Genomic DNA, 16,530 nt, shown 5'->3' on the forward strand with positions numbered 1-16,530 from the left:
TGGCTAGAGGTTATATAAACCTGTTACAGTCGATACGTCGTGAGTTCTTTTATTTCTAACTAAGTGACTTTACAGAAATAACCAAAGAGTTTATACGTTAATTCTAGATTTGAAGTTTTCGTGACTGCGACGATTCAAACTCTTAGGTTTTTTCGGTAAAATCACGCAGGTGAAAAATAAATAATAAAAATAAATTGTAAAAATAATATAAATAAAAATAGAAATAAAATAAAAATCACGACGTTTCGGAGGCAACACAAGTCTCCGTCATCAGGTGGGACCGTCACAGCTGAATTTACTGTATCAAGTGAGCATATAGTTTACACGTTATTAGGTTTATTCCGATAAAAGTCACGTATGTCAAAAAAATATAATAAATGATTCATAAAAATATAAAAAAATATTTTTTTTACCTACGTGACTCTACCGGAAAAACCCTAAGAGTATGAATCCTTGCAGTCACGAAAAACATTTGTCATTGAGTGTCCGTGCGCCCCCTGACGGGCATGTGTATCATATTTATACACAGGATCTCCATATATATGAAAGGCCAAGTTGTGATTATGTGTCTGTTCAAAATGTTTAGCTACTTCCCGACATGCAACAAACTTTAAATTTGCCATGTGGGTACTTTCCCGACTGTACACCATGCACAAATTATAAAAATACACTTTTGTGTTTTTTTTTTGGGGGGGGGGGGGGCTCAATAATGCATGTCATTTTTGCACGGCAAGTGAGCTGTGACGTCACGTCTGTCACGTGACCCACGCATGTGGAAGCGTAAGGCATTGTAGTGTAGTGGGTAGCGCGCCGCGCTACGAACCCGGCGGCCCGAGTTCGATTCCCGCTCACGGCCACCACCGGTGACGATTATTTGAACCGGTGATAGAGCAAATCTGAGATCAGATTTGGAATCAGCACCCTGAAATTAGTCTAAAACAGCTACAAAAGTCCAGGCCAGAAAAAATTGTGTTTTTTTTTTGTTGACCAAATATACAGCAGGCGCCAGGGTCGGGATCGAACCCACGACCTCCTGCATACCAGGCGAGGTAGTTAACATCTCCTAGCCACCGCGATGATGAGGGAGACACGCAAACTCCAAATATACAGCAGGCGTCAGGGTCGGGATCGGGATCGAACCCACGACCTCCTGCATACCAGGCGAGGTAGTTAACATCTCCCCACTCACCCACCCACTCACCCACCCACCCACTCACCCACTCACCCACCCACTCACCCACCCACCCACTCACCCACCCACCCACCCACTCACCCACCCACCCACTCACTCCACCACGCAACCACTCACCGTGTGCGCAGCGGTGGCAGGAGTCGATTGGGTCACCGAGATCTGTTCGCGGTGTTGCCGCGGTGAACGTCATCACAGTGGCGACTGCAGACCGGGTGCCGACTCAGAGAGAGACGTCTCCGGATTTGTGTTTTCTGTGGCAAAGGTGGCGACCCGAGGCTGGGAGCATAGACACGGGAGCCCAGCGGTGCAGTACAACAATTTATTGTTCTGCGCTGCTCTGCGTCGAGACGCACGGATAAATGCTGGTTTTGAATTTAACAAATTCATGACACAGTCGAGGCGAAAGAAGAATATTGTTTTATACTTGTGATCGAGATTGAATTCCCCTTTCTTATTGTAGTCTAACCTACGGTGTGACTAGATCGTGTTACAGAGCACGTGGAGTGTAAAAGCGGTGGCGATGGTGATGCTGGAAATGGTGATGTTCACTGCGGTGGTGGTTGGTGGTGATGATGACGATGGCGTGATGATGATGATGATGACGGTGGTGGTGATCTCGATACACTTTTTTCAAAACATTTCTTGCTGTGGTTTTCACACCTGATGATGATTGCTTGTGTTGCAATCAAAACGTCGTGAGAAATTTATTGTTTTATTTTTTTCATTTCATCATTTCCTTTCTACGTGACTTTACCGAAAGAACCAAGAATATGAATGCCTGCAGTCACGAAAGCTTTAAATCGAAATTTGGTCGCCATCTACTTTAGCAAACAGAGGTCATTGGAGGAAGGGATCTCAGAGAAAGTTCTGTGATATCCGCTTCCGCGCGCCGTTTTCGAACGACACGGGCCCTCCGTCTCGTGGCGCCAACAGCCGCGTCGGGCTAACGAGCGAGAAAGAAAATACGTGAGGTTAGGTGCTAGTGTGAGGTCTAGGTGACCACCCCGTGGGTTTCTTGTGAGGTCCGCGTGAAGTCTCCGTCGATGGCAGGCTCAGGGTCCAGACGACATCCCCCGGTGGTGTGTTGTGGGTGGAGAACCCCGTGAGATTCTGTGGCAAGTCTGAGACGCGGGACACTGCGAGGTTGTCAATGAAGGCCGCGAAGCGCGTGCGCTCAGTGGGCCCCATGTGGTACCCGCGTGGGGACCGTGTGGTTCCTGAGTGGTCCCGACGTGTACCCCGCGTAGTCTCCAAGTGGTCCCCATGTGGTCCCTACGTAGTCCCCGTGTGATCACCGCCTGGTTCGCACTTAATCCCCACGTGGTCCCCATGTGGGTCCCGGCTTGATGCTCACGTGGTTCCTATGTGGTCTCCATGTGGGTCCCAGCTTGATGCTCACGTGGTCCCTACGTGGTCCCCATGTGGGTCCCAGCTTGATGCTCACGTGGTCCCCATGTGGGCCCCACATGAACCCCGTGTGTAATCCCCATGTGGTCCCTACGTAGCACCTGCTTTGTCCCTTCGCGTTCCCCGCACGGTCCTAATGCGGTCCTCACGCGATCCCCTTGTGGGCCCTACGTGGACCCCGTGTGGACCCCGTGTGGACCCCGTGTGGACCCCATGTGGTTCCCCTTGTGATCCCCCGTGTGGGCCCCACGTGGGCCCCCCGTTGGCCCCCCGTGTGGATGCGCAGGAGGCCCTCGCACTGGAGGCGCTGCCAGAGCCGCGCCTCGATGCGCGCGTCGTGACGCACGTAGAGCACGAGGTGGCTGAGCGACGTGTCGTGCAGCAGGCGCGCTGGGTGGCGCGCGTAGCCTCGCGTCGCGTACCCGTAGGCCGACACCTGCCCGGCAAGGGCACCACCATCATCATCATCGTCGCCATCATCATCATCATCATCGTTATCATCATCATCGCCATCATCATCATCGTCGTCGCCATCATCATCGTCGTCGCCATCATCATCGTCGTCGCCAACATCGTCATTATCACCATCATCGTCGCCACCATCATCGTCGCCATCATCGCCATCACCACTACCATCATCATCACCACCATCATCACCATCGCACTTTGTTCTCATCACAGTTGCGAGTCTCGTGATCATCACCACCATCACCATCACCACCATGACCATCATTACCATCTCTGTTCAAATCATCGTCACCGGTGCCGCCTCTCGTTTGTGACGCTGACGCCCGTGCACCCGCTGCTGCTGCTGCTGGTGGTGATGGTCGTGGTGGGGCAAAGCGTGGGCGCACCGCCCCCCCCCCCCTCTTCCCCCTCACCCCCCTCTCCCCCCCCCACTCCCCCCTCTCCCCCCCCACACCCCCCTCTCCCCCCCCACTCCCCCCTACTCCCCCCCCCACTCCCCCCGTGCCAGGTGACGCCGCCCTCTCACCTGGTCGCAGGTGTGCAGGGCGAGCAGCAGCTGCACTGCGGCGGTGGATGGCCGGTAGACCCAGCGCGCGTTCGTGCTCAGAGCTCGCGACGGGAGTAGCCTTGGGGGGGGGCACGGGGGGGCACGGGGGGGGCACGGGGGGGCACGGGGGGGCACGGGGGGGGCACGGGGGGAGGGGGGCCGTAGGGGGGGTTCACGGGGAGGGGGGGCGGGAGAGTGGCGGGCGGGGGGGGGGTGTAAATTTCATCATTGGAATCGGTGATGATGATATTCATCAGCCTCGTGTGTTTCATTGTAGTGAGAGGAGAGACGCGGGCAAGGTGTGTGGGGGGGGGGGTGCGGAGAGACAGAGGAAGACAGGACGATGGGGGGGGGGGGGGTACAGAGATAGTGAGACAGACAGGGGGACAGACAGACAGGGAAACAGGCAGGCGGACAGGGGGACAGGGAGACAATGGTGGACGTGAATGCACGCATCGTGATTAGGCGAAACAGAGACACGAGAGGGAGATGAGGGGGGCCAAGGAGACTTCATTGACGAGTCAACCCGTCTCTGCAATGAATCAAATCGCTGGGGGGGAGGACGACGGTGGTGGGTGTCTGTGGGGTCTTTGCGGAAACACTTCACGTGGCCTCGAGGTGCACGTAGCCTGGCACAAGGGTCGTGGTGACGTCACCGCCACTTAGTGGCAAATGGCGGTTGTTGTTGTGGGGAGGGCGGGCGCAGAGGGGGGCACAGGGCACACCTGTGGGGGACACGGGGCACACCTGTGGGGGGCACGGGGCACACCTGTGGGGGGCACGGGGCACACCTGTGGGGGGCACGGGGCGCACCTGTTGCGCAGGTAGCGCACGAAGTCCGGGTGCAGCAGCTTGAAGCTCCCTGCGGTGGCGTTCGCTCCGAGCAGCGCGGAGAGCCTGCGGCACGCGGAGACGGGGCGGTGGTGGTGGTGGGGATGGTGGTGGTGGTGGTGGGGATGGTGGTGGTGGTGGTGGTGATGGTGGTGGTGGAGATGATGATGGTGGTGGGGATGGTGATGATGGTGGTGGGGATGGTAGTGGTGGAGATGGTGATGATGGTGATGATGGTGGTGGTGGGAATGATGATGGTGGTGGGGTTGGTGATGATGGTTGTGATAATGGTGATGATGGTGATTATGATGGTGATGATCTCACCACTGTGAGTGTCCCGGGCTGTGTGTGATGACGTCGTGCAACATCGCGTAGTCACGTGCATCGTCCGGGATCACCACCAACCTCATCTCCTGCTCAACCATCACCACCACCATGAACATCATCATCACCACCATCATCACCACCACCAGCATCACCACCACCACCATCACCACCACCACCATCATCACCACCACCATCACCACCACCACCAGCATTACCATCATCACCACCACCACCAACCTCATCTCCTGCTCAACCATCACCACCACCATGAACATCACCACCACCATCACCACCACCATCATCACCACCACTATCATTATCGCCATCATCATCACCACCACCAGCATTACCATCATCACCACCACCAGCATTACCATCATTATCAACGCCACCCCTACCACCACGATCATCACCATCATGATCACAACCACCACCACCATCATCACCACCATCACCACCATCATCACCACCATCACCACCATCAGCATCGCCACCACCACCACCATCATCGCCACCACCATTATTACCACCACCACTATCACCACCATCGTCACCAACACCACCGTTACCACCATCATCATCATCACCACCACTATTATCATCACCACCATCACCATCAGTCCCGTATTATGTGTCCCCTTGTTTTCCCGCCCCCTATCCCCGTGTCTCATGCAACCCCCCCCCCCGTGTCTCCCCCCCCCCCGTGTCCCCTGCCCCCCGTGCCCCCCCCCCCCGTGTCCCCCCCCCCGTGTCTCCGTGTCTCTGTGTCTCCGTGTCCCCTGCCCCCCGTGCCCCCCCCCGTGCACCCTCCCCCCCGTGTCCCCTGCCCCCCCGCCCCCCGTGTCTCCCACCCCCGTGCCCCCCCCCCGTGTCCCCTGCCCCCCCCCGTGTCTCCCACCCCCGTGCCCCCTGCCCCCCGTGCCCCCCCCCGTGTCTCCGTGTCCCCGTGCCCCCCGTGTCTCCCACCCCCGTGTCTCCCCCCCCGCCCCCCCCCGTGTCTCCGTGTCTCCGTGTACCGGCGGGCCGTGCGAGGCGCTGTCCATGGTGCTGCCGCTGCTGCTGCCGCTGGCGAGCGTGAGGAACGAGGTTCGCGAGCCGAGGTCCCGCGCCGAGTCGCGCGTGGGGACGCCCCGCAACCTGCGCCCGACGGATGACGACGGCGGCTATGGCGGGGTCACCTCGACCAGACGTCAACCCAGCAACTCCCGGACCAGACGACAACAACAACAACAACACGCACGTGCACACACACCCCCCCCCCCCACCCCACTCCTTATCCCCTGTCCCCCTGTCTCCTTGTGCCCCCGTCTTCCCGTCCCTCAGTCTCCTTGTCCCCCCGTCTACCTGTTCCTTCGTCTCCGTGTCCCCCCGTATCCTTGACCCCCCCCCATTCCCCCGTCGCCTTATCCTCCAGTCTCCCTGTGCCTCTTTCCCCGTCTCCCTGTCCCGTTGTGCCTCCGTCACCCCCCCCTTCCCCCTGTCCCCCCACATCCTCGTCTCCCCGCCGTGTCCCCCCGTGCCGCGCACCTGAACACGTGGTCGTGTCGATCGATCTCCGGGCCGAGCCCGGATCCGCGCAGCGCGGGAGCGCTCCCCACCACGGCGCAGCGCACACACAGCCCGCCGGGGGTAGGGGTCACGCCGTGACCTCTCGGGGCAGGGGTCACGCCGTGACCTCTCGGGGCAGGGGTCACGCCGTGACCTCTCGGGGCAGGGGTCACGCCGTGACCTCTCGGGACAGGGGTCACGCCGTGACCTCTCGGGGCAGGGGTCACGCCGTGACCTCCCGTTGCCCGCGCCGCGTCGAACAGGTAGCGGTTGGCGGGCGAGTCAAGCACGGAGAGGGCGTCCTGAATCACTGAGCGAGGGAGAATCAACAACATCATCAGCAGCATCATCATCATCATCAGGAGCAGCATTATCAGCAACATCATCATCAGCAGCTGCATCATCATCATCATCAGGAGCATCATCAGCAGCTGCTTCATCAGCAGCAGCAGCATCGCAACGACCGTGATCTGCATCACAACCGCCATCAAATCGCCATGACCATCATCGGGATAACCCAAGGTCAGGGGGTCATGTCAGGTCATCGGGGTCATGGCAGCTGTCTCCGCGTGCGTGTGCGCGCGAGGCTTATGCCTGTGCGTGTGTGGTGCCGGCCACCCACCCAGTCGTGTTCAGTGCTGGCCTTCACGTAGTAAGTACGGCACTTGCCCCGACACGTTGTGTAGGCTACACGGGGGGCCTTTGTTTGAATCGTGTGTGGTGCTTGTGTGTGGCCGAGTTGTCTGTGGTGAAGATTCGTGTTAATTCTAGATTTGAAGCTTTCGTGACTGCAAGGATTCATATTCCTAGGTTTTTTTGGTAAAGTCACCTAGGTAAAACATTTTAATTAATAAAAGTAAAATAAAAATAAAAATCTTCTGAAGACGGAAGCTTGTGTTGCCTCCGAAACGTCGTGATTTTTATTTTTATTTTACTTTTATTAATTTTTATTTTTTTCCTACGTAACTTTACCAAAAAAACCTAAGAATAAGATTCGTGTTGGTTGTGAGTTTGGGGGGGGGGGTGCTCAGTACCCGCCAGGCTCACGTTCTTCCACCCGTGGGGGGCCAGGTGGGGCGCGAGACGCGCGCGCGTGGCCCCCCACTCCGCGTGCTCGTTCCACATCAGCACGGGCACGCGCGCCTCGAAGAGGGGGGCCAGCCAGGCCACGTGACGCACGCGCGCGCGCACTCCGTCCGGACACTGCGGGAGGGGGGGGGGTAGTGGGGGGGGGGCACGGGGGGTCCGGGGGGGGGGGCGGGGGAGGTTAGGCACGTGAGTACCCCACGTGTGCTGGGGTGTGAGCAAAGCAGTGTGGTGGTGGTGGTGGTTGTGGTGGTGGTGGTGGTTGTGGTGGTGGTGGTGGCTAAACGCAGTATGACGGATGAGGCGAACCGGTCGGGTAGACCGAGTCCTCCACACGGGAAGAGGAATCGACGAGTGAACCACCGTCGCCCTGGCAGTAGCAATAGAAGAGCGGCAAGGAAGCCACCGTGCGCACTCCGTGTACCTGGCTGTGTGTGTACGTCTCCTCCTCCCCGTAGGTGTCTCCCAGCCACGCGGGCGCCAGGTTCACTCTCTTGACCCCTCGCCCTGTCGACGGCAAGCGAAGGGGTCCTCGCAGGGACTCCGAGTACCCCTGTGGGAGACTCTGAGGGCGACCCCGGCTGTAAGGTTCGGGTTCAATCCCAGCTGCTGTCGTCTGCGGACGCCTCGGCGGGGTGGCGAGAACACGTGGATGTTTGAGCAGGCCACGTGGACCCGTGCGGACACCACGTGGCATCGTGGAGAGACCACGCGCTGTGGTGCGGACACCACGTGACGTCGTGGACAGACCTCGTGCTGTGGTGCGGACACCACGTGGCATCGTGGACAGACCTCGCGCGGTGGCGCGAAGACCACGTGGCCTCGTCGCGAAACCACGTGGCGTTGTGGACAGACCACGTGGGGTGTTGATGGAGCCACGTGGCGTTGTGGACAGACCACGTGGGGTGTTGATGGAACCACGTGTGGTCGTCGGAATTGCTGCGAGCCTCTCGTCCAGCATGCGGTCCGCGCGCCTCGGCTGCCCCCCGAACCCGGGCTCCGTGAGGGACGCGTTGAGGCTCCACGGGGTCGTGCTGAGGGTGGGGGGGAGGGGGGGTACGATTTGAGTTAGGAAAGAACAAATAGGCAGTGCCGGATGATCCTCGTCGCAAAAGTAGCTACAAATACTACGAGCCCCGCACTTCTCAAGGGCCCCGCGCTGAGTGATTTCAAGCTATCAATTCCGGTTCAGTGATTCTGCACTTGCTCTATTACTAGAGTACTATACTGCTGTTCGACTTTTATGAACGACCAGGTGATTACGGTTAGCGATTTGTGGCAATATCTGGCTGTATAGCAAGTAAAAAAATACAATTACTTTACTATGCAAGTAAAAAATGCGTGTGTTTTAATATTTACGTGTTTTATTTTTATTCAGGGCCCTTTTATAACATCACATGCTACAGGCCCCGCACTTAGCTTCATCCGGCACTGCATGCGGTTACGTGCCGACAGGTGGATGGGACAGAGGGAGGGGAGGAAGAAGGAGGAGGAGGGGGGGGTGACGAGGGAAGGAAGAGGTAGGAGAGGAGTGGAAGAGAAGAATGAGTTGAGTGGTGGAGGTAGGGCAGGAGGAGGAGGTAGACGAGGAGAAGGTTGACAGAGGAGGTGAGAAATAAGAAGAGCAGAGCCGGAGGTAGGGGAAGAGGTAAAAGAGGAGGTGTAAAAGGAGAAAGCTGTCATAGATTTTTACCCTTTCATCTGGTACAAAAACTGACACCTTGATACAAGGCATCATGTTTGCAATAACCACAACACAAGCAGTCAAAATGCAAACAAAAAGAAACAACGCTGATGATTATAATGATATGCACTGTCCTTGAAGTTGATTGAAAGCTGTCTCGGGTGTGGACCAATCAACTTCAAGGACAGTGCATATCATTATCATTATCAGAGTTGTTTCTTTTTGTTTGCATTTTGACTGCTTGTGTTGCGGTTATTGCAAACATGCTGCCTTGTATAAAGGTGTCAGTTTTTGTAGCAGTTGAAAGGGTAAAAACATATAACTATATTTTCCCACTGGTACAGGAGATGTCTCATAGTGAGAAAGCTGTCGTCAAGGAGGTGGATGAAGAGGTGAAGGATGGGGGACGCGGGCGGGAGAAAAGGTGATGAAAAGGGCGAGAGAAGTGCAAGGAGGTTGAGGATGTTGGTGACGATGACGTTTAGGATGATGTGGTTATGGCGGTGGCATGTTTGAGGGTGGAAGATGTGGAGGAGGAAGAGGATGATGATTTACGACGTTAATGAGGAAGATAGCGATGAGGAGCACTTTGGGGATGTTGTGGAGGGTGATGGTGGCGAGGGCGAAGGTGATAATGAAATTAACTAAGTGCCGATTAGAAAGAAGGTGATGATGATGATGGTGGTTACCGCGGCCATGGCGATGATGAAGATATTGGCGATGACGATGCTGTTAGTTGTGTTGGCGATGTTGATGAAGTTGGTTATGAGCATGCTGATGATCGTGTTGCTGATTATTATTATGTTGCTGACGAGTGCGATGTTGCTGATGAAAATGACCGATCAGGCTGATGGTAGTCACGATGTTGATGATTATGACGATGTTGATGATCAGGCTGATGATAGTTTGTGATGTTATTATGTTGATAACAAGGCTGATGATAGTCACGATGTTGATGATGATAAGAAAGCTGATGATAGCCACGATGTTGATGATGATGACGATGTTGATGACCAGGCTGATGATAGCCACGATGTTGATGCTGATGATGATGACGATAATGATGACGATGATGTTGATGATCAGGCTGATGAGAGTTTGTGATGTTATTATGTTGATAACAAGGCTGATGATAGTCACGATGTTGATGATAATGATAATCAGGCTGATGATAGCCACGATGTTGATGATGATGACGATGCTGCTGATGATGATGATAATGATGACGATGATGTTGCTACCCTTGCCACGCCGCGAATCCCTTCGCCTTGTTGCTGCCACACGTCTTCGGTGGCGAGGACGCAGCGGCGGCGAGGGGCTGGCGGCCCCCCTCTCTCACGCTCAGCCTCCCCAGCAGGAACGCCATCACCACGAGACCTCCCACCGCGCACCCCTGTACCAGCCCCAGCGCCCCGCGTGGAGGCCACATGGCGGGGAGGTTGGGGGGGGGGGTCCTCTAGGCACCTACGAAGTCCAACCGGACAGCGGGTCCTCTCGGGAGCTGTTGAGAACTATGAACACCGTGGAGGCGGGGGGTCTGTGGATGCACAGGGAACCCACCACGTCTTGCGGCTTCTCACTCGCCGCTCCTCGTGGCGATGATGATGGTGATGGTGGTGGTTGGTGGTGGTGGTGAATGGTGATGGTGACGCCCTCCGCGTGTGGGGTGGGAGCCCTGAGGTCACGAGAAGTGCGGTGAGGTCACCCGCGTGGAAAGTGGTGGGGAGTGGAGGAGGGGGGTCACGGCTGTTGGGGGCTGGGTCAGTGGTGAGGTCAAGGTCAGTGACGGAGGTGTGGAGTGAAGAAGGGCCGACACGAAATCTCGCAGGGGTGCTTGAGGGTTGTGCTGCCCCCCCCCCCCACCCAGAATGTATTGTGAGTGGCGAGCTGGGTGGGGGGCCGAGTGGAGCGGGGGGGGGGGCGAGCTGGGAGAGGAGCGGCCACCGCAGGAAGATTTCGTCTCTCAATTAAGAGGGAGGAGGATGGTGATGATGAAAGCGTGGCCCCTGCTGTCAACGCTTTCCACTGTTTGCACTTCTCCTGATCTCTCTTTCCGTGTCACGCAAGCACGCGCCTCTGCGTGAGTGTTTGGAGTTGGGTGTGTGTGGGGGGGGGGGTTCTCTTTGTGTGTGTGCTGTGGGTTCTCGTCAACAGCAGGTGAGGAATGGTGTTGGTCGTGGGATGCAGGCAAGGGCGAGTCAGATGTTTTCTATGACCTGTCCAAGGCAATGGTTGAAGCGAACCCTCGAGTTATTTTATGGGGTGACTGTAATGCCGAGTGGGTCATTACGCAGGCACCTGCACGGGACTGATTGGAGGTGATGGGTCAGGTCAGCTCAATAACGATACTAGACTTCCGTGCCACCCATGGGCTTGTAATCAACGCAATGTTAAATTCATTGGTGTATCCACACTGCATCAAGCGTGCATGCCGGGTTCAAGCAAAAACATCCGCTGGACTACATAGAGACGTATTCATATGCTTAGGTTTTCGGTAAAGTCACGTAGGTAAAAAATTCAAATTAACAAAAGTAAAATAAAAATAAAATAAAAATCACGACGTTTCGGAGGCAACACAAGCTTCCGTCTTCAGGTGGAACCGTCACAGCCACGACAGTTGTATCAAGTAAGACGGTTCCACCTGAAGACGGAAGCTTGTGTTGCCTCCGAAACGTCGTGATTTTATTTTATTTTACTTTTATTAATTTTTATTTTTTACCTACGTGACTTTACCGAAAACCTAAGAATATGAATACTTGCAGTCACGAAGGCTTCAAATCTAGAATATATAGAGACGGACCAGCGAATACACGCCCAAGACCTTGACACCTGGACCGACCGTGGAGCTGACCTGCCCGCTGACCATCGGCTAGTCATCTTGCAAAGATGCGCCTGCCATCCTTCCATTATGCAACGGTCGTGAAGGGCGTCTACCGAGGAGCCCAATCAAACCGACGGTCGCCTCGTTCCAGCTGTTGAAAGTCGCAAGAGGGAATTTTATTTAACACGTAGTAGCAGCAGGCTTTCGCGACCAATATTATCCATCATCTTGGTTCTTTCGGTAAAGTCACGTAGAAGAGACAGCATCTTCAGACGCTGTCTCCCCGACAGACCTGGTCTTCACCTGAGGACGGCTGCTTGCTTTGTGGCCGAAACGTCGTGAGAATTATTTTATTATGTTTTATTTTTATTATTTTATTACCTCCCTTCTACGTGACTTTACCGAAAGAACCAAGACGATGAATCCCTGCAGTCACGAAAGCTTTAAATCGAAATGTTATCCATGATAGAGGTTTTTGGGTTAGATCGCGTAAATGTGAATGCGTCGTTAACCCCGCCACCACTCGACACGGCCAATTCGTAAGGTTTGTCACGTGAACAAAACGTGCAAATTCGTTACTTGTGTAGTGACATAGCGCTGATTGTTAGACAGCAGCAGCAACTGCAGATGGGCACTTGGCGCACACGCCGCTGAGCATATACGCGGGTGTGTGTGCCGGCAGGGCGGAGGAACTGGGGCAAGGGTCACGGTAGACCTCGTGTGGAAGCCCCTGAAACTCTCTAGAGCAACGGTCCCTAACCTTTTGATTTAAAGCTTTCGTGACTGCAGGGATTCATCTTCTTGGTTCTTTCGGTAAAGTCACGTAGAAGGGCGCCCCCTCCAACCCAGCTTAAATATACGCTGCCAAGCCTGGTGGTGTTCATTCAGACGCTGTCTTTCCGACAGACCTGTTCTTCACCTGAGGACGGCTGCTTGCGTTGTGGCCGAAAGTCGTGAGAATTATTTTATTATGTTTTATTTTTATTGTTTTATTATTTCCCTTCTACGTGACTTTACCGAAAGAACCAAGAAGATGAATCCCTGCAGTCACGAAAGCTCCAAATTAAGTTTTCAGCTAAACATTGCACAAGTACATACATTCCTGCAGAAAAACAACAACAGTCCTAGACCACACCAAGACAACACACAGTCCCTCGATTACTTTGTAATTAATAAATTGATCGATCATTGGGCGTGGAAAACTTGGGACCCTGTGCCTCCCCCCGCCCTCCCCCATGGTGCTACCCTACCCCGGGCCCCCTCACGGGGAGCTAATCCAGGATGCGGGGTCTCCGATGAGAATCCCAGATCCGTTGGCAAACATCGCTCCATCCCGCTGTTGACTCGCGGGCTTAGACTCATGGCAGCGTCTCACAACAAGCGCCCCAGGCTGGGGGCCCACAGGGGCTCTGGGTGGCCCTTTCGCCAGGGGGCCCGAGAGGGCCTCGGGGTTCCAGCGGCCCTGGGTTAGGTGGCGCACGCACGTGGGGACCACGTGGTGACCTCGTGGTGAGATGTGTAACCACATTCTCCACATTTGTAACCACATTCTCCACATTTGTAACCACATTCTCCACATTTATAACCACATTTGTAACCACATTCTCCAGATTTGTAACCACATTCTCCACATTTATAACCACATTTGTAACCACATTCTCCACATTTGTAACCACATTCTCCACATTTATAACCACATTTGTAACCACATTCTCCAGATTTGTAACCACATTCTCCACATTTTCACCACATTTGTAACCACATTCTCCACATTTGTAACCACATTCTCCAGATTTGTAACCACATTTGTAACCACATTCTACACATTTGTAACCACATTTGTAACCACATTCTCCAGATTTTTCACCACATTTGTAACCACATACTCCACATTTTCACCACATTTGTAACCACATTCTCCACATTTGTAACCACATTTGTAACCACATTCTCCAGATTTATAACTGCATTTGTAACCACATTTTTCCACATTTGTAACCACATTTGTAACCACATTCTCCAGATTTTTCACCACATTTGTAACCACATTCTCCACATTTGTAACCACATTTGTAACCACATTCTCCACATTTGTAACCACATTTTCCACATTTATAACCACATTTGTAACCACATTCTGCACATTTGTAACCACATTTGTAACCACATTCTCCACATTTGTAACCACATTTGTAACCACATTCTCCAGATTTATAACTGCATTTGTAACCACATTTTTCCACATTTTTAACCACATTTGTAACCACATTCTCCACATTTGTAACCACATTTGTAACCACATTCTCCACATTTGTAACCACATTTGTAACCACATTCTCCACATTTGTAACCACATTCTCCACATTTGTAACCACATTTGTAACCACATTCTCCACATTTGTAACCACATTTTCCACATTTATAACTGCATTTGTAACCACATTTTTCCACATTTGTAACCACATTTGTAACCACATTCTCCACATTTGTAACCACATTTGTAACCACATTTTCCACATTTATAACCACATTTGTAACCACATTCTGCACATTTATAACCACATTTGTAACCACATTTTCCACATTTATAACCACATTTGTAACCACATTCTCCACATTTGTAACCACATTCTCCACATTTGTAACCACATTTGTAACCACATTCTCCACATTTGTAACCACATTTTCCACATTTATAACTGCATTTGTAACCACATTTTTCCACATTTGTAACCACATTTGTAACCACATTCTCCAGATTTTTCACCACATTTGTAACCACATTCTCCACATTTTTCACCACATTTGTAACCACATTTGTAACCACATTCTCCACATTTATAACCACATTTGTAACCACATTTGTAACCACATTCTCCATATTTGCAACAACATTCCCCGGATCGTAGGGACTGTAATTTAAAGCCCAAAGGGTTTGGATGTATTTTTTATATGGAAAAGACATTGTCTTCCAATAATTACAGCAATCAGCAATGTCAACTTGGAACACTGCGCCAGACGAGCAGTGGAATGAAGCAGCAGCATCAGCCACCGGTAAACCGAATGAAAAAAAACCGGTTTGCCGCACACATAGAAACTGTCTCAAGCAGTAAGAAGGACACGTTTAGATGATAAAAAAAACAGTCGCCTTTACCCTTTCTGAACCGTTAACCGGTTCTCAAAATGGTTACCGGTTACCGTTAAAACCCCCTCGTTGAGACTGGTGACGGAATGGCAGCCAGACGAGCTGATATGAGCTGAGACACGAGCTCTCGTGTGCAAGGGCGATAGGGGGGACGGTAACCAAGAGGCGTTGGCAGGCCTTGGTCCAGCAGTGGATAGAGCATGGCTTTTGATGATGGGAGGGGCAGGGTCATGTGAGGGGAGGGGTCTAGTGTATAGGGGGCGGGGTTTGGTGCGGAGGGGCGTGGTCTAACAGAGAGGGGCGTGGTCTAATCCCGAGAGGCGTGGTCTAATGTAGAGGGGAGGGGTCTAGTGTCGAGGGGCGTGGTTTAGTGCCGAGGGGCGTGGTCTAATGTAGAGGGGCGTGGTCTAGTGCCGAGGGGCGTGGTCTAGTGTCAAGGGGCGTGGTCTAGTGTCAAGGGGCGTGGTCTAACAGAGAGGGGCGTGGTCTAATGGCAAGGGGCGTGGTCTAGTGTAGAGGGGCGTGGTCTAATGGCGAGGGGCGTGGTCTAATGTAGAGGGGCGTGGTCTAGTGTCAAGGGGCGTGGTCTGGTGTCGAGGGGCGTGGTCTAGTGTAGAGGGGCGTGGTCTAGTGTAGAGGGGCGTGGTCTAGTGTCAAGGGGCGTGGTCTGGTGTCGAGGGGCGTGGTCTGGTGTCGAGGGGGCGTGGTCTAGTGTCGAGGGGCGTGGTCTAGTGTCGAGGGGCGGGGCTGTTGCTGTGGGCGCGAGGAGGAGGAGGTAGTGAGGAGGGAGGCCTCGCCGGGCCATGGCGACCTGAGCCGGGAGACGCGTCCCCTGCCGGCGGGGATTGGGCGACTAGGAGGAGAACGAGGAGGAGGAGGACGAAGAGGGAGAAGAGGTGGAGGAGGAGGTGGAGAGGAGGAGGAGGAGGAAGGATGTGGCGGACCGCGCTGCTCGTCGCCTGCGGCGCGTCCGCGGCGCCGCTGTCTGCCCCGGGTAAGAGACGCGGGGGCCGCGGCCTGGGGGGGTGTGAGGGGGGGTGAGGGGGGGTGAGGGGTGGTGAGGTGAGGGGGGGGTGGTGAGGGGGGGCGAGGTGAGGGGGGCGAGGTGAGGGGGGGGCGAGGTGAGGGGGGCGAGGTGAGGGGGGGCGAGGTGAGGGGGGGTGGTGAGGTGAGGTGAGGGGGGGCGAGGTGAGGGGGGCGAGGTGAGGGGGGGGCGAGGTGAGGGGGGGCGAGGTGAGGGGGGGCGAGGTGAGGGGGGGTGGTGAGCGAGGTGAGGGGGGCGAGGTGAGGGGGGGCGAGGTGAGGGGGGCGAGGTGAGGGGGGTGGTGAGGGAGGTGAGGGGGGCGAGGTGAGGGGGGGGGGGGCGAGGTGAGGGGGGGTGGTGAGGTGAGGTGAGGGGGGCGAGGTGAGGGGGGCGAGGTGAGGGGGGGCGAGGTGAGGGGGGGTGGTGAGGTGAGGTGAGGGGGGCGAGGGG

The 16,530-nt window shown here is 54.6% G+C and overlaps 1 protein-coding gene across 6 annotated transcripts; it reads right to left on the reverse strand.

Moving 5' to 3' along the window:
- Positions 1–1,627: 1,627 nt before the first annotated feature.
- Positions 1,628–10,707, reverse strand: LOC133358776 (alpha-N-acetylgalactosaminide alpha-2,6-sialyltransferase 2-like). 6 transcript variants are annotated; one of them, XM_061577222.1, is made up of 10 exons: positions 10,332–10,707; positions 7,831–8,440; positions 7,355–7,523; positions 6,529–6,630; positions 6,300–6,447; positions 5,789–5,909; positions 4,770–4,858; positions 4,428–4,511; positions 3,594–3,693; positions 1,628–3,035 (listed from the first exon to the last, which is right to left on the reverse strand). In XM_061577222.1, exons 1-10 carry the CDS (start codon positions 10,517–10,519, stop codon positions 2,745–2,747), a joined length of 1,902 nt encoding a protein of 633 aa, XP_061433206.1. In that variant the 5' UTR covers positions 10,520–10,707; the 3' UTR covers positions 1,628–2,744. The 6 variants fall into 6 exon arrangements, 5 of the variants coding, with proteins under 5 accessions (XP_061433206.1, XP_061433204.1, XP_061433205.1 ...); XM_061577220.1 differs by having other exon boundaries at positions 6,300–6,630; XM_061577221.1 differs by having other exon boundaries at positions 4,406–4,511; positions 6,300–6,630.
- Between the last annotated feature and the right edge of the window lie 5,823 nt (positions 10,708–16,530).

The sequence above is a fragment of the Lethenteron reissneri genome, chromosome 63 (assembly GCF_015708825.2).
Source record: "Lethenteron reissneri isolate LAM-NWPU_2019-01 chromosome 63, ASM1570882v1, whole genome shotgun sequence".
NCBI classification, from domain to species: domain Eukaryota; kingdom Metazoa; phylum Chordata; class Hyperoartia; order Petromyzontiformes; family Petromyzontidae; genus Lethenteron; species Lethenteron reissneri.

Bases quoted from the DNA above. Each gene is read 5' to 3' on its own strand.
- LOC133358776 (XM_061577220.1), bottom strand. From the start codon at position 10,519: ATGTGGCCTCCACGCGGGGCGCTGGGGCTGGTACAGGGGTGCGCGGTG. The intron at 7,524-7,830 runs GTACACGGAGTG...CCCCTCCCGCAG, and splicing joins AGACGTACACACACAGCCAG to TGTCCGGACGGAGTGCGCGC. The intron at 3,036-3,593 runs GTGAGAGGGCGG...CTTGCCGGGCAG, and splicing joins CCCTGCACACCTGCGACCAG to GTGTCGGCCTACGGGTACGC.